Below are 18,173 nucleotides of genomic sequence, written 5' to 3'. Positions count from 1 at the left end.
TTTGTATGGGCATTTACATTTCACTTGCCAGCACATCCAGCTCCAAGCATGCAGCCTACAAATATTTGTGCTGGCTCTGGGAAGAGCCTGGACCAGGATTATTCACTTTGGGTCTGATATATCCCTGCTCACAGCAGCAGCCAAGTCTGTCTCACTGACCAGAGCCAGCACTCCTTGTGGGATGAACTCTCCCAAATTTACTTGCCACAGATACAATCCTTATTCTGAAAGACTCAGCTCTCAAAAGCAGAGAAACCATTTCAGAAAAGGGAAGAGACCAATCTGACAGTAAGAATCCTGCCCTCATCTGATGCCTTTGTGAGTCCTGTGCTCAAGAGGCAGAAAGTCTGCCTGAATTTGGCAAGGAAGCAGGTAACTTTGGGGTTTTTTCCTGTTTTATCAGGACCCTGCAGCAAGGTAAGCAAACACTTCCGCAGTTTACAGTCCAAAGCAGCTGAATGTCCTGTGTGGCAGAACAATTCATCATTAATCCCTATTCCCAAACACTCTGCCTTCCCTCATCTGCCTAATTTCAGGCAGAGTGACAGCCACTTAACAAGAAAGCAGAAATGGTGGCAATTTTACTACTTAGATACCCAAACCCATTATCCTTCTCCTAACAGCCAGGACTATAAACCTGCCAAATGTTCCCTCACTGCTCCCATCTTCAAAGCTAGAGGGTGTTCAAGGAGAGACATGCATCAGCCTCTGAAGGAGAGGGGTCAAGAGGCAGAGGAGGACGATTAAGCCGTGATTTGCAGCCGTGGAAGCAGGAAGCAGTGCCCCAGAGGTCTCACCTGAAGAGCTGACCCTCCTGAGCTGAGATCTATGCAGCCCTGCCAGCTCTAGTGATTCATGGCACGCTGCTTTTTGCTGGTGCAGCTCTCAGGAGAGACGAGCAGAAGTTCTTGTGGAGCACTCGAGGCTGGCTTGCCTGGTGGTGAGGAAGGGGGGCAGTGGAAGGACACGTCAGTGCCAGGGCAGGATGACAGACAGGGGGGATTGAAGGGAAGGGAGCTGCTGGTCCTCCTCAGCAGAGCACCCTTTGCTCTGTATGGAGGCACAAGAAGCCAAATGGGAGAAGTGGGAGAGCCCATGAGACCGTGGGGAGAGGGGATGAAGCAGGAGACAGCTGGAGGAATTCTGGGGCTGATGACAGGGGTAGGGAAGCATGGTTAAATTTTTAAAAAGCTGCATTTAACTATCTGGACAATTAACAATAATTCTGAGATCAAAAAATAATTAGTGCAATTAGTGCCTTATGCAACTACTTATGTAACTGCTCAGGAAAGAGGAAAATTATCTAGGCATGTTTCTGGAGTGCTCTGAAGAGTCGAGGAATTGATTCTTTAATTAAAATTTATTTTAAAAAATAGTTTAGGAGAGCAAACACAATATCTGCATGATACAATCTTTTCTGGGTTAAGGACCTCCAGCAGTTACTAAGGTGCTTTATGCTGCAAATAATTTTGTACATGTAAACACCTTTCCTGATTACATCAATCTCCACAGGCTGACTTTTTACTCTTGCATCCTCTCCAATCTCCTAAATTTACTTTCAAATCTTCTGACTATTACTATTTTTAATCCTCTGCTTTGCAAAACAGTATATGTGAATTAGGGCAGATCTGATGCCCTGATGAAAGCATAGGATTGGAGAGAAAAGGAGAGACATTGCAAACAGGTCTGAGAGTTTATAATGCATAGAGTAGGTCAGTCAAGTCCATCAGGCAAATAAAGAAATAAAACTCAAATTCTCCTCTTTCTTCACAGCCAAATCTCAGCAGGAACAGCAGTCACACACATGAAATCAGAGACATATCCTAAACAGTTGATTTTTGCCTGCAAGCTGCTTGAAGGGAGGCACCTTTAATAAACTGTGCTACATTTGGAGAAGCCATTTGAATTCTGTAATTAGCAGACATACAAGGAGAGCTAACTGTGCGTGTTTGTGTGTACACAGCTCTGGAAGAGGGAGTTTAATGAACTGTGCCTCCTGCAACTGCAAATCACGTTTCATTTTGTCAGAGCTGTGCCACGTGATGCTGTGATGCAGCTTCCAACACCACAACATACTTTTCCCCCTATAAAATATGCTCTCCCTCTTTTATTTTTTCATAGGATCATGGAATGGTTTGTGTTGGAAGGTTCCTTAAAGATCATTTGGTTGCAATTCCCCTGCCATGGCCACTTTCCACCATCCCAGGCTGCTCCAAGCCCCATCCAACCTGGCCTTGCTCACTTCCAGGGACGGGGCAGCCACAGCTTCTCTGGGCAACCTGTGCCAGGGCCTCACCACCCTTCATAGGGAAGAATTTCTTCCTAATATCCAATCTACATCTACTGTCTTTCAGTTTGAAGCCATTCCCCCTTGTTCTGCCACTACATGTCTCTGTCACAAATCTCTTTTCTCTTTCCTTTTGGGTCCATGGACCGTGGCCAAGCAGAACTGGGGGATGAAAGAAAAGGAACAAGAAAAAGCTACAGAAACATCTGTTTTGGTTTAACTCCAGCCAGCAGCTAACCTCCCACAGCTGCTCATTCACTCCTTACTCACTGGTGGGGTGGGGTGAGAAGCAGGAAAGGCCTTGACTCTGTGTAAGAACTGCTCAGCAGTAACTAAAATATCTCTGGATTATCAGCACTGCTTTCATTACAAATCCAAAACACAGCCTCATACTGGCTACTGTGAAGAAAGCCATCCCCATCCCAGCCAAAACCAGCACAGTTTCCTACTCCATCTTCACTTTAAAAATAAATAACCACCACCCTCAACTACAAAAAAAGCAACAACAAAAAAAAAACTCCTTCAAAACCTACAGAATGCCCTCTTTCACCATGGGCCATCTTTTCTGTGTTATCTCCACACCATTCTCTGCCACAGCACAAGCAAAGCTTTATACAATCAATGCACATCCCACCACCATTAATCACCAACAGGAACGGAAAAAACCAAAGTAATCCTGACAAAAAGGTGTCCAGCTATAATAAAAGGATGGAAGAAAAGGTGACGATAGATGAGGGGAAAAAATGAAAAGGCTGGGACAAAGAAAGATCTGCAACAATTTAAAATAAACTCACAGTCCATCCTGCAGCTCTTGAGTATCGTTTGAGGTCCCCAGGGATCGAAGACTTCTTTCCAGAGAGGTCACTGTCAACAGCACAGAAAGAAAATATAAAGATGCAGCACACCTTTTCAGAGAAAAAAAAAATACTGGATCTAAGTTCAGATATTTGTCTTTTAATTTTGTTCCTATAAAAAATACAATTCAGTATTTGAACAAGCAAGCTATGAGAGAAAGGGGACAACATCTACCAGCGGCCACTGCCACAGAATGATAAATTGGTTCTCTGGAAGCTTAAATGGTGAACCCATGTATAAAATGCCATGACACAATGGGATATGACCCCTTGTCAGGAAAACCTCAGTTCCATGGACCTTGCACAGATCTCTGACTCTTCCAGCCTTGAGGTGACACGGAATTGTGCACTGAGCATTTCCAGCTGGAAATGTGCCCCTGGTGAAGAGGCAAGAAATTGCATAATAACTGTTTATTGCTCTGAATTATAATTAAGAGGCAGAACACTGATGTCTACTCTGATATCTTCCATCTTCTCGTTCAAGATGCTTAAACTCAAAATGTTTCCTATCTTTTGGCTCAGAAAAAATGGAGATGTGATCATCTCCTGTGTTTGTGCTCCACAACCTCTTGGGCTTTTCCATCAGGAGAACAGAATGCCCTAAAAGCAGCTGGAAGGTGGAAACATGGTTTGTTTTGCAATTTGCACTTACTTCAGATTTAAGAAATATCTGTATATATATGTTTGTGTATATAAAAGGAGAAATCTAGGAGTACTGTTGTCTTTTACCACTCTTTAATTTCACTGTCTCAATTCACTTTAAAATTAACAACAGGCCACTACTTTTGGACTTAGCACAGCCAGCAAGTAAAGCACTTCAAGATTTCCCACAAGGGAACATGTTTAATAAATTATATTCTTGATATTTACATGTGGGATTTCTTTCAGGACATTTCCAGTTGTAAAAACCCATAACCCCTTATCAGTCACGCTTCAATATTTAAGGATAGAAGAACAGATTAAAAACATGGCTCAATTATTTCTGCAGAAATTTAAGAAATCCTCTGTTTTAATGACTCTGCAGACTTGGACTTGGCCTGTAATTTTGAACAAGTCACTTAATTATATTTCCACTGTCAGACAAAATCCTCTCTTCTCTTTTGGGCTCTGCTGGCTTGACACCAAAAGTCACTAAACAGCATAAAAAGTAACTAATGTGCCTGAACTACATGAATATTCAAAAAAACTTTGAATACCACCATATATTTCCTTCAATTCTAGTTCTCAATAACAGATTTTGCTGCAGAGTTTGGAGATTCAGTAAGATAAAGCCTCAAGGAATTGTCTGTAACTGAGCTAATAATTATTTTTCTTTGCTGGAAGCACAGTGTTCTAAAGAATAAATTGGAAGTTTTCACTAATAACCATTTGCTTCTGTAGAAGGACACCACTGACCCTGCAGAGATCTCATGAATACTATAATTCCCTCTTTCCCTCTCCACAATCCTAACAAATCAATTTCCCTTGGACTCCACATACTGTTCAGTTCAAATACAAAATTTTGCATCAACTAAAAATACTTTTGGGCCCATCATCCCTTTGGAACAAAGCAGAGTGTGGTCCTTGGAGAATGGACAGCAAGCCAAGGTAAATAAAGGACTCGTGTGGACACTGAATTTGTAAGAAGAAGTTAAGGTCATGTGTGCAATTCCAGAACAAAACCAGCAGCTACAGCCTCTCTGAACCTTTCTTACCTGACCTGCAAAAATAAGGACAATTTAAAGGGAATTTTACTGCCACCTGCTCTGGAGAAGATTGGAGTGGGAAGCAGTTTTGCTACTGAGCAAAACACTTCAAGACTTCACACTCAAGCCATTTTGCACTGAGGCAAACCCAGGAGCTGTCAGATTTGTTCAGCATTTTGGAAAACCTACAAAAAGGTGAAAAGAAGATGAGACATGAACCTGAGAGGTGAGGAAAGCAGTCATCAGTTAGATGAAAAAGTGATCTGTGATTAAGTTCTTATCCAATAATTTTACCTAATATTCCAACTCAAACACAGTATTTAAAGAACTAAATAAATGTCAGTTGCCCCAAAATGACAAGATAGGCACTCTGGAGGAGCCAAAGGCTATCATTTGATGTAGCTCTTATGTGGAAAACAGCAGGACTAAAACTCCAACATGACTTTCCTAAATCTCAGGAAAGGCAAAAGAACTCTGCATCAAAAGAGGAGTGGCCAGAAGCTCAGTGGAGGTGATTCTCCCCCTCTAATCTCCCAGGAGACCCCACCTGGACTGCATCCAGCTCTGGGGCCCCCATCCAAGAAGCGTGATGACCTGTTGAAGAAAATCCAGGTGGCCATGGAGATGATCACAGGGCTGGAGCAGCTCTGCTCTGAAGCTGGGCTGAGACAGCTGGGTTTATTCAGCCTGGAGAAAGAGAGCTCCAGAGAGGACTTAGAGCACCTTCCAGTGCCTAAAGTGGCTCTGAGAGAACTGGAGAGGAACTCTGGACAAGGGCATGAAGAGATAGGACAAGAGGGAGAGGATTTGCACTGATGGAGGACAGGTTCACATTCACAAGGCATCAATGATGTTGGTGCTGCACTGATTTACTGCACAGAGAGCTTGGCACGCAGTTGCCTGTGCCATTGCAATCCTTAAATCAATGGGAGATAAGAAACCATCCTGAGATGGCAATGGAGACTCTATCACACCTGAGGGAGGCAGGAAAATCCTTTGCTCAGCCTTTAAGATCAAGGTAATGTGACTTCACATGGCACCAACCAGTAATGGGCAGTCATTAAAGAGTGAGGAGCAGGAAATTTGAGAGGCAAGAGACCCATTAGAGGGTTCAGGTTCTCCATCTGGCCAGCACAGGCCTGATTCCTCCAGTATATCCTCAACTGACTAGACAAGATGCACCAGAGCAACTCCATTTAGGAGTGTTATTTATTGTACTTACTTATAAGATACTTACTAAGAGGCAGCTAAAAGCTGCACATGAAAAAAAAAATGAAAAAAATGCAAGGTCTCAATAAAAGTATAGATGAAAAAAAGAAAAGCCATAAATGAGACAAATTCCAGCAGTATTTGAGCTCCTTTTTGTGTGCTGATAGGAAAATCAACTAAATTTAAAAACCCCAAAACATGAAAGTTGCCAAAGCCAAGGCACTATGTGACAACCTGCTCTATTGGAAGGTGTCCCTGCCTATGGCAGGGGGTTGGAACAAGATGACCTTTAAGGTCCCTTCCAACCCAAACTATTCTATGATTCTATGAACCTTCCTTATTTTCAACCCCAAAAGATTAAGAGAAAGAAAGGAGGTGCAAAGATTAGGAAAAATCTCCCTCTACCCTTTCATACTTTTATAATAGATGGCATTAAAAAAAGTCTATAAGCTCATGACCTGGCAGGAGAGTGATCCAGTAGCATATAAAAAGAACCAGCTGTCCTGGCTAAAATTTTTATTCAACAAACGAGGAAGATTTCCATTTTCATGGCAGAAAAAGGGAGCAGGAAGCATTTATAGGTGAGAATAATCACAATCAACTCAGAGCTATAAAATCCCCCTTGGTCAGGAAGCAAATCCTGAAGTGCCCAAGAGGAATTTAAATCACCCCAAAGGTTCAGAATTCTGTAAAAAGAATAAGGACAGCAAAGAGGGACAAAGCATACTGTGTTTATTACTTCTGCAGTGTTACTCAATAAAATTCAATGGTGCTTTAAAATCCTGGTACAAAGTTGACTCCTTGTTTCATTAAAAAAAGTCATTCCCCAAAGACATAAAAGGTATTGCTGAGATTGGCCTCAACCTGGGACTTTTAGAATCTAAACAACAAAATCATAACATGGCCAACTCCTGACAGCTTGGAACAGCCTGGCCAGGAAAGGGGTGAAGTCAAAACTCCTGGGAGTGTTCAAAAACAAACCAAGGCACTTCCCAAGCTTTAGTGGCCTTGGTAGCTTTCAAAGCTTGGACTTGGAGATTTTGGAGGTCTTTTCCAACCTTGATTGTATGACTCCACAATTCTATGATCTTCAGCACCCCAAAAAGGCACAAGAACATTTCAGGTGCACAGTTAGATCTCCAAACACAAAGGGGAACCTGAAAAACCCCAGAGAGGCTGCAGCACGCCAGGAAGAGGAGGGAAAGAGGAGCTGTGAGAGGATTTATGCAATTTGTAGGATGTTCAGCACATCATGCCCAGCACAAAAGGAGTAAACCCATCATCTGGTGAGCATCTGTAATGTAGCTGCCTATTCCTTGCTCAGCCACAAACAACATCACTGACTTATTTTCCATGCTCCAAGTCAGAGCTTCCTGAATTTCCTGAAGAGATTTTATGCCACAGAAAGAATTATGGGCATTCTTCCCCATTTTCTAAGCCTAAAAAGTTCTTTACCTAAAGAAAATTAGCTCTGTCAAATCTTAGCACTACACTCAGCATCCTTTTCCTGAAAATTTCTAACCACTTTTTGGGGGAAAGACTATAAAAAATAAATTGAATGAAACTGATTTTGTCAGACAAAAAATAATATGTGTAGTGAACAGAGCAACAACAGTAGAGTATCTTATGGGCATTTCTTCAACCTGAAAGCACTTTAAAAGGTGTTATAGATTCATTGATTCATAGATTTTAAAAGCCAGAGAGAGCAATTCTGATTATCCAACCTGATTTCCTCCTATAAAATTTTGTTCCATCACTCCCCACTTCCCATCCAGACTGGGGACTGCAGCTGGACTAAAGTATATCTTGTAAAAAAGACATTTGAATCTTGATTTAAAGGTTCCTGGCAAAGCCAAATCCATCAAGCCCCCTCCACAAGCAGTTCTAATGGCTGGTTACCCTCATACAGAAGGATTGAATTTGTCTAGCTTTAACTCTTATCTCCTGATCTCCTCCTATGTGAGAACAATAGATTAAGGAGCCCCTTGTTATCTATTTGATGTCTTTCTTCCTAGAGAAACACTTACATACCATGATTGAGTCCTCTTGGATGTCTCAAACAGAAATTTGGATGGCACAAATTTTCAAGTCTGATTTTCAGACATCAAGCAGTTTTGGCTTTTCTCTGCACCCTCTCCATTTTTTGCAAAAAAGTTTTAAGTGCAGGCATTGTCATTATCTGCTTCACAGAGCAGAGAGTTCAGGCAACTCTTAAGAGGAAACACATCATCACCATCTCAAGAGGAGAAATAACAACAACAGTGGTTGCCAAACACAAATTGAAGGGGTTAAGGCAATTCTAACAAAGAACAAAAACAGAAATTGGGTTGTGGTATTTCAAAAGTGATGTGCCATTCACCTTTAGGTTTTCTCAGGATAAAACTCCACTGTGCAGGGAGTGGTGACTGAAGCACAAGGGCACATCAAGGCAACCCTAATCTGGCCAGTTTGGACAGGAACAGCACACACAGACTCACAAGGTTGCACAACTTCAGTCTGAGCCTTCAGTTTGGAAGCAGAAGTGCTACTACCCCTCATCACTGGCATTGTCAAATTAAAACTATTGGTGCTGGAGCAGCCAAAACTGCTGCTAATGCAGGTAATTCTGTGTGTTGTGGTGTGGTTGTTCACCCACCTGAAAGCCAAGTACCACAGCTGGGAGGTTCAAGCTCCCACAGGGGCAATAATCCCTTTTTAATATGGGGTGTATGCCACCAATTCAAGGGTCACCAATCCCCTGTAGTTAGAGAAAAATTAGTGCTGGCTGATGAAGCATACACAACTCATCAAAAGTAGAGACAACTACATTTTAGAAGTTTTTAATTCCCATCCCTGTTCTAAGAAGGATCCCTTGCTACAACAACCAGGGCTGCACCCCTAGGACACACTGGGGAAGAATTACACAAATAAGGAGGCACTAAAATCCTTTCCCTACACCTAGGCCAGGTCTCTCTGTCATCCAAGACACAGAAAGAACAGACACAGAAGCTGTCCAGATTATTCCAAAGCAATTTCCAGGTCTATTGTAAAATCAGCACTGATAATTTTAGATCCCTGTCTGACACTGGTATGTTTTAGAGCTGAGCCTTCCACCCAGCAATTTTAGTTTATATCTGTCTGCAAGATAAATTCCTCCAGCCTAACCCAACAAAGCTGATGAGCCAGAGCTCGTTTCAAAGGAGGGAGGACTCTGCATCTCTAGGGGCTGGGGAGATACCCCTGCCCAACCTACAGAGTGAAGAACAGCAGAATTTTGGTGTTTTTCTAAGGGAGATAGATGTTTTGCAAGCTCACATGACAGGCTCTGAACACAGTAGTGCTGCAACATATTTGAAAAATAAGCCTGGCTTGTTCCACCTTTCTGAGCTCCAGCTTTCTATTGTAACAGATGACACAATTAAAAATAGAAAAAAAAGGATGTGGTCTCAGCAAGGATTGCAATGTATCTGTGCCTGTTGGATGGAACATATGGTGGAATACTTTTACATCTTTTAAGGAGCTGTGTGTTGGACATGTGCTGCTGCTCGTGAGATGCAGCAGCAGAAAAGCTGCATTAGGATTTGCTCCCTGACAAGAGGAGCTGCCAGGGGCCTTGGCCACACACAGGAATCATCAGCAGGACAGCACAGAAGGCACCAGGAGAGCTCCCATTTCACTCACCATTGGAGTTAATTCGGAAGACGTTGGCTGAAGTCTCCTGAAAAAGTTCCTGCAGTTCACTGGGATCAATCTGGGTGGCTGTGAAGAGAAAAAGAGAAAAAAGTGTTAATACTGGACACCACCAATCACTTTGAAAGGGGGAGGGTGGTTTGAAAGGGGATGTAGATTCCTCCTTGCTGCAGAAATTTTGGTAGGGTGGTCTGATGCAGGTTCACTTGCACTGGGCAGACAAATCCAGCACCACCAGGACAGTGAAGATGCTGCTGCAACACAGTGGATACAGCCCACATGGACTGAGATGGCATTTGCAGGGATTATCAGCAACCTGAACACAAATAATAAACCTCATTTACCAAGTGGGAGTATCAGAACATTGACTGAATGAGAAACCACAATGCCAAGTGATGGTCACCCAGCACTCTCCAGAACAGGAAAGCCCATAGAAGGTCCTGCCTGTGGAAAAAGCAGTGAAGGGCACCTGCTCTGTGGGGTCAAAGCTTTTGGGGCAGGAGGGAGGTGGGAGCTCAGTGGGATCTCCACACATTCCTCACATTCCTCTCCTAACCTCCAAGAGAGGTTCCTCTTCTTTCTATTCCTTCCTGATAGCTCAGCTGCAAGGGGCAATGGGTCAGTGCCAGGAATTTCTAGGGCTGGTGCACAGAAAAATTCTCACAGCTTCATTCCCAAGGTCCTCACTTTAGCCAAGGTACTCAAATCTGCCCTACAAGGAGAACACTGAAGTGAGGGTTTGAATATTTTGGGGTTTCAGGTTTGGTGGAAGTAGGGTGGGAATTTTTTTTTAAATTAGTTTGTTGTTGTTGTTTTGGGGTTTGTTTGTGTGTTTTGGGGGTTGTTATTCTGTTTGCTTATTTAGGAAATTTTGTTTGTTTGGGCTTGGTTTTTTGGGTTTTTTTTTTTGGTTTGGTTTGTTTTTTTAGCTTAATTTCCCATCTTTAAAATCCCTGAAATTGTCCCCAGCTTCTCCACAGTTTCATCACCCCCAGAGAAGGAGTCATGTGATGGTGAATTGAGATATCCTAGAGAATCACAGAATATTTTGGGTTGGAAGAGACCTTAAAGATCATCCAGTTCCATCCCCCTGCCAAGGACAGGAACACCTTTCACTGTCCCAGGTTGCTCCAAGCCCCATCCAGCCTGTCCTTGGACACTTCCAGGGATGGAGCAGCTACACCTTCTCTGGGTAACCTGTGCCAGGGCCTCCCCACCCTTACAGGGAAAAATTTATTCCTAATATCCAATCTAAATCTGCCTTCCTTCAGCTTAACACCATTAATTATAGCTGTATTAAGTCCATCTCACAGAGTGAGGATACATCACGTAAATAAGCTTTAACCAGGCATTTCAGTTTTGATTGATCACAGTCACCAGAGAAACTCATTTGTAATGATGTCTTTGTCACCAGCTTTATGGCAGCAGCTTTCCAGCAGAATTTTTTTTATTCTGCCTCCCACTTGTGTCAGCTTTTGTGGGTTTCCCAGAAGCTGCTTTACCTGAAACTTCAGTAACATCCTGAAGCACCCCAGGGCTCTTCCACCCAGCAGAGCCCCTGCTATCACCCAGCTGCTCCTCTGAGGTGAAGCATCTCAGACTCAAACAGGAGCTGAGATTCATTTCTTTAAGTCAGCAGACTGGATCTCTGACCTACTCTGCATCCCATCACCAGATCTCCCTAAGCTGCTAAAGCACCACGCAACCAACCTGAACTCGGCAGAGCAGAAAGATAATGGTGGAGCGAGGCAAAAATGAGGAAAATTGGGCAAAACAAGAAGCCTGCTAGAGGCACTGCTCAGGTTAGGGCTGAGGATGCAGCTGCACTTCCAGAGAGCTGAATTTCCACTGCTCCTCACACTCACTGAGATGGTTCAGCCCTGTAACAGCTGTAAATAAAGTCATGGATCAGCCTGTCAGGATGACACAAATCCAGGGTATTAAAAGCTGTTTAATCCAAATGCACAGGGCCTCATTGCTGGGGATTTTCCCACTCTTCTCTTCCTGCAGTTTTCTCCTAAATCAACTGTCCCAGACACTCCTTTCCTTTGTTCTATAGAGGAGGCTGCAAAAGAGCAGAAATTAGTGTGGGCTCCCCTGTCCCCCAGGAATTTCACTTGTTACTAACAAAGTCCAGCTCTCATTAAATCACTGGCAAAAAAGCAGCACAGGAAAAGATTTTTAGATTTTTACAGACTGTTATTACCCATATTTTAGGCGTTTTTTTCTTGGATTTTCATGCTTCAGAGAAAACTCATCTGCACCTTTTGGGACAGAACTCATTTTGGATGGGTGGGGGGGGTTAACTTATTTTTTTTATTCTTTCTTAGAAACACTAAATTTGCCTCCAAAGATTTTTATCCTGGCCCAGTGATCCTGAGGCACTGAGGTACTGAGCAAAGCCTCAGATGAACCATGAAGCAACCAAACCAAGGGCTGGGAGTTCAATTGGAATCACCCAGCTGGGAGCAGCCCTGCTTTAAATCCCCAAATAATCCAGACTGCAGGGTGCTCCCACACGGGGACTCCTGCACAGCCTCCAGCAGAAGGGGGAAATGACCTCTGAGGAGTCATTTCAAATGCCAAAGTCTCACCAGGAGTCAAGGTGAAATACCCCAAACTTTGCAAAAGGCAGGAGAAGCATCAATTTCACTGAGAAGGAAACACAGGGCAACACTGAGAGCCCAGAGTTGTTCCATGAAGTTTAAAACTACCCAAAAATTCAGGTGCTAATTTGGGAGGGTGAGATTTATTTCTGTTTAATGGTTGGAAAACAGTTTTCTCACCCTGTGCCATAATTCACTGATGGGAAAGAGACAATGCATGTGGATCATACTCCTAAATCATGGAAATAATTCATTTTTTAAGCTTCCACATATTCATTGTAGTCAAAATTACATAAATGGAAGAGGACTGTGAAGTTATAAACTCCTCCTCAAAGGCCTCTCAGTCCACACTTACCTAACAGCACCTTCACACCTAAAAAAAAAAATGCAAATAAAATCTAAAAAAAAAAAAAAACCAACAAGGCAAATGAAGCCTTTGTCCAAAATTTCCAAACAATCACTTTGAAAATGCAATTCAAGGATAATGTTGGTTTTTTTTCCTGAGAAAATTGCACTGTATCTGGCTTGCAGTTTCCTGCCCCTAGACTTTTTATTTCACGTCACAGCATGCTGCCAGTTCTGGCTTTTATTTTGTTTTTATTTTGCAAAAGAAAAGAAAATAGTAACAAGGAGGCTGTTTTAATCACTCTAATTTCAAGCTTCAACACATCAAGCCGAGATGTTGTAACTATTCATGGAGGGTGCAGCAGTTCAAGCAGACAAGCAGAACAATTTAAAAACAGCAGCAGAAAGAAAAGCAAAACTGCCTCTGTACTACCATGCCAAGGAAGAAAAACCAAAACTGAGAAGTGGATGTGAAGTTGATAAAAAATTAAATATCTTTGATTACATCAAGTGAATACTTAAATATTGTGATTCCCCAAGAAGGATTAGGAGGTTTCTGATATGCACTAAATGATGTTATGCATTAAATACTGACACTAACAGAGCTCAGGGCCACAGCTGGGAAAAAATGAGTTTTATTTACACTGTGGGTCCTCAAGGCCGAGAAGGTTTTGCAGTGGATGTGTTACAGAATCCCAGATGCAAATGGTTTCTCCTCTATTTCCTTAACTGGATATTTCCAAAAATCATTTGTACTGTTTCCATTTATTTTTCCAGGAAAATCCCCTTGGACCCCAGGACAACCCACCTTCCTCTGCAATCAGTTCAACCTCCTCCTTGCCTAGCATATAGTGATTTCCTGCTATATTTATTGCTGTTATATTTATTTTTATTCATAGAAATCACAGAATGTTTGGGGTTGGAAGGGACTCTAAATATCATCTGGTCCTGCCACCATGGGCAGGGACACCTCCCACCAGACCAGGTCACTCAAACCCCCACCAATCAACTCCTAAAGCAGCAGCAAACAATGGCATTTCTGATATTTGCCTACTCAATTCTTCTTTCCTTTGCTTGAAAAGCCCCATGGGCACCCAGGTAGGTGCAACAGATGGAAAAAACAGAGCTTTTTAATACCTGCTCTGACAAAGCAAAGCGTGTCACTGCACACTCTGCAGGGGGAGACAGCTGGGAGTGGGACCTTGAGGAACTTTGTGACCTGGGTGTGGAGTTTTAGCTCAGAAATTGCTTCCTCTGGGCAAAAAATCTGTGAGGCTGCAGCAAGTTTAAATCCAGCTGTGCAACATCACCTCACACTCATCTGCTGTGCAGGGGTGGCCTCTTAGACCTCTGTGCTACCTGTCACACTCTGGATCAATGCAGGAGAGGAGAGGAGAGGAGAGGAGAGGAGAGGAGAGGAGAGGAGAGGAGAGGAGAGGAGAGGAGAGGAGAGGAGAGGAGAGGAGAGGAGAGGAGAGGAGAGGAGAGGAGAGGAGAGGAGAGGAGAGGAGAGGAGAGGAGAGGAGAGGAGAGGAGAGGAGAGGAGAGGAGAGGAGAGGAGAGGAGAGGAGAGGAGAGGAGAGGAGAGGAGAGGAGAGGAGAGGAGAGGAGAGGAGAGGAGAGGAGAGGAGAGGAGGAAACTTAATAATGGAATCACTTAGGTGATCCAAAAACCTTTGAATCCAACCATTTAACCAAGAACTGCCAAATCCACCACTAAACTGTGTGCCTTGAGTGCCACCTCTACACATCTTTGAAATATCTCCAGGGATGGTGACTCAGTCACTTCCCCTGACACCCTGTTCCTATGACCCTTTCATTGAAGAAATTGTTCCTAATATCCAATAAAAGCCCCACCTGGTGAATCTTGAGGCCATTTCCTCTTTTTCTACCATTTCCTACTTGGGAGAACTGACAGAGCCCAGCCTGGCTGCAATCTCCCTTCAGGGAATTTTAAGGAGTGGTTGAGAAGCTTAAAAAAATCCATGCAAGCCTTACACATGATTTTTGCAACCACTGTTTCAGAGAACACTCAGAGTGCATCACTTTCCACGATTCAGAGCAATTATAATCTTTAATTCATCACAATTCTGCCTACAGGAGACAGCTCTGGATGAGGACTGGCCAGTGGAGGGATGTGCTGTCTGTGCTTGGAGCAAAATAGAATCCAAGGTCTCATGGGCTGCTTCCCCCAGTCCTGCTCAGGAGGGAGAAAATAATTCTGCTGCACCTGGGCATCCCTGGGGCTCTCATGTGCTGGGACAATCAGCAGCTCCAAGCACCACCACCAGCAGTTTTTGTAGGGAAGGAGAAAACCCAGCAGGAATTTATTTCAGTTCCTCTTCAGGACAAGCCAAATACGCTGCCTGACCAGGCTTATAAGGTCTTGTCTTGAGTGAGCTGGATAAAATTAATGTAAAAGGGAATTGCTGGAGGTCCAGGACAACACTCATGGCAAAGGAACCTACAGGAACATCCTTTCACTTAATGTTAATGAAAAGCACTCGTGTTTGCCACGTTAATCTTCCTTTCCTATTAATTATTTCACACTAATTTGGAGCTCCTAATGGCTTTTCTGCAGCCAGGTGAAGTCAATTCCCTCCCTGAACTCAATTTTGCAGCAAACTCAAAATCACCTAAAAGTTGCAGAGAAGAAGCAGCAGTAACTAAAGTAACTTGGGTAAAATGGGGAGAAAGAAAAAAAACAGGACAAGGATTTGATCTTTCCACTTACAATCCTAATGTGGCTGTAGCAAAGCAACTCAGCTCCCCAAACTGCCATGGATTTATCCCCAAAACACCACCAAGAATTCTATCTGTGGTTTGATAAAGAAAGTCATAGATTTCCTGCATCCCCTCTCCTTTGAAAGCTTTAACTGAGGTTACAGCATCATCCTCTGCTGAAGAAATTCCCACAGAAAGTTACTTGGTCTCCAAACTCCTCTTTTCTGCCATGAAACACCTGCAAGGTGTAAAAAAAGCAGGCGGGAAACAACCTGCTCACTCTGATTTCAAACCATCCACCCCAAATCCTCACTTTACCTCCAGCTGTATGGATTCAGTCCCACTACACCCAGTCCTATGGCTTAACCCTTTCACAGCTGGGCTGAGTGGATGAGTCTCCACTCACCTTGTTCCTCCTCCAGGGCCACTCAAGCCATTGCAAAGCTTCAGTTCCCCCCTTTTCATGCCATTATCCAAGAGACTAATTCCTCATTGAAGACTGAGATCCACAATGTGAGCCATGAAATGAACTCTAGGGAGTGGAAGAGATTGATTTTTGGCAGCTAGCCAGAGAGGAAAAGAGATTTGCTCTGGAGAAAAAATGGTAGATTCATGTCTTTATTTCAGTTTTTCCCCAAGAGTTGGCATTAAAGTGAAAAGGTGGAAGAAGATGAAGGAGGCCAAGGACAAGAAAGAGGAAAGAGAAAGAAGCTGATTGCCATGTAAGGAAGAAAATGCAAAAGGCAAGAAGTGGTGGGGGCACAGACACCTGCACCCATCCCAGACAAGTCCTTTAGTCCCCAGTACTCAAAAGCTTCCCAGGGTGGTCTACCCTGTGGATTCCCTGGTGTCTGATCCCATGTTCCACAGCCCTTGGTTTCTTCCACTCCCAGAACATTGTTTTGGTCTTCCACTGCCTTCCCCTTTCACACAAACCACAGGAACCTTGATTCTCCTCATCACCTCTGCTCTCCTGTTGACACTGGTCGAAAAAAGCTTCAACAAACACCAGGACAGAAAAGATTGGCCAAGGACTTGTTTGAACAAAGTTCCTTTCCTCAAAACAGAGAGCTTAAAATAGAAAAGGAAATGGAAGGGAATGAAAGAATCATGTGTACTGTGAAGTTGCTCCTGGCGTGCAAGCCTGGGAGGTTTTTATTTCCTGCTGATGAAATTTGAGTGAAATAAGTGATAAAGGGAAATGTAAGCAAAAATCACACTCATCAGGCAATGTGATTTTCATCAGGGCTGTAAAATGTGAGGCTGTTTCACATGGAAAAGCTCTGAGGCTCTTTGCTACAGATTTGTCCCAAAGGGCCTGGGTCTCCTCAGCATGGCCAGAGCACAAAGAGGGAGCACCTTTGGAATTGCAGGTGTAAAAACTGGGATGAAGCTGGTGTTTGCACCAATCCTCCCTCAAAGCCCTCCTCACACAGCAGGGTCAGTGTGTTCAAGAACTCAATTCCCTACAGGTTAACTCAAGGTCTCTGTTTGCATTAACACTTTTAAACTCCTGTTCTCTTTATTTTATTTTTTTTTTAAACTTTTTAAATCATCTTCCTGATTTGTCCAAGTTCTCCTGAACGTACAAAATACATTTTTCCTGGTTTTAGAAATGAGGTTTTACCTGAAGGTAAAATTCTTCTCATCTGGAAGAACACATTTCATCCCCCCCATCTAAAAGGTGTTAGGTAGTGAAGTACCTGCCTTCTCCTCCTCTCCCTAAGGGAAAACCAAGATTTAGAATTGTTTGAGTTGGAAGAGACATAAAAGGATCACTGAAGTCCAGCTCCTGGCCCCAATCAGGACACTCCCAAGAATTACTTTAGATGTCTGAGAGCATTGTCCAAAAGCTTCTTCACCTCAGGCTTGGTGCTGTGACCACTGCCCCGGGGAGCTGTTCCAGTGCCCAGCCACCCTCTGGGGGAAGAAATTTTTCCTAATATGCAATAAACTTCCCCTGACACAACTTCAGGTCATTCCCACAGGTCCTGTCACTGTCACCAGAGAGGAGAGATCAGTGCCTGCCCCTCCATTTAGCCTTCCCCTACACAAGGACATTGCTCCCACTTTCACTTCCCCACCCCATAACACTTCTAGAAAAATTACAGAGAAAATGAAAGTGAAACCAACACATCTGCTTTCACTGAATAGATGGGGGTTTTTTTCCCTTTGAAAGTCCTACCACAGCTACAGTAAGTTGGCCAGAGGAGACAGAGCTTTCATAATCTCTAAGCTGAATTAAGTTCAGGGCCAAAATTCAATGAGGGGATAAAGCCAAGGAGGCAAAGCAGGCAGGGAGAATCATTTCTGGTTGGTAAGGACCCCACCTAAGGCCCCATTTTTGTCTTGGGCTCTCTGAAACAGTTTCAATACCTAAACTTTTTCCAAGACTCTAAATTTACACTTAATTATCACATTACCAGAGAAGTTAGTGCAGTGTCCCCAGAACAAATGCTGCTGGTAGAGCTTTTAAGTTTTAACTGGAGCTCAGCATGGTTCTTTCTAGGAAAAGCCTAGCAAATAAAATAAAAAAGAAGTCTTGAATACAGATACAATACACATTTCTGAGAGAAATAACAAACACATTGCCTATCCCAAGGCAAGTTTAGGAAGCCAAGGAAAAAGGCTATTCAGGCAAAAGTTTCCCATGTCAGTGAGGCCTAGGGAAGTGGGATCAAAACTTGGCAGCTTGGCAAGTGTCTGTGCCCCTGGTGGCACAGCAGACGCTGCAAGGGACACTCCAGCCATGGAGAATTATCCCTTATGGAATTAAAGAAGGTAAAGGGTGAGC

At 43.3% G+C, this 18,173-nt stretch overlaps 1 protein-coding gene across 8 annotated transcripts in view; it reads right to left on the bottom strand.

The window, feature by feature from the left end:
• TSNARE1 (t-SNARE domain containing 1) overlaps positions 1-18,173 on the bottom strand; it is a 456,292-nt gene that overhangs the window by 298,837 nt on the left and 139,282 nt on the right. For all 8 annotated transcript variants that reach the window (XM_084226302.1, XM_084226301.1, XM_084226304.1 and 5 more), the window contains 2 exons: positions 9,696-9,773; positions 3,082-3,151 (listed from right to left, as the gene is read on the bottom strand). In XM_084226302.1, the coding sequence (XP_084082428.1) occupies positions 3,082-3,151; positions 9,696-9,773 (148 nt within the window). The remainder of the gene's footprint in view (positions 1-3,081; positions 3,152-9,695; positions 9,774-18,173) is intronic.

The sequence above is a fragment of the Fringilla coelebs genome, assembly GCF_963513975.1.
Source record: "Fringilla coelebs genome assembly, chromosome: 1".
NCBI classification, from domain to species: Eukaryota; Metazoa; Chordata; class Aves; order Passeriformes; family Fringillidae; genus Fringilla; species Fringilla coelebs.
The sequence above is the reverse complement of the archived record's forward strand: the minus strand, read 5'-3'. Positions and strand labels throughout refer to the sequence as shown.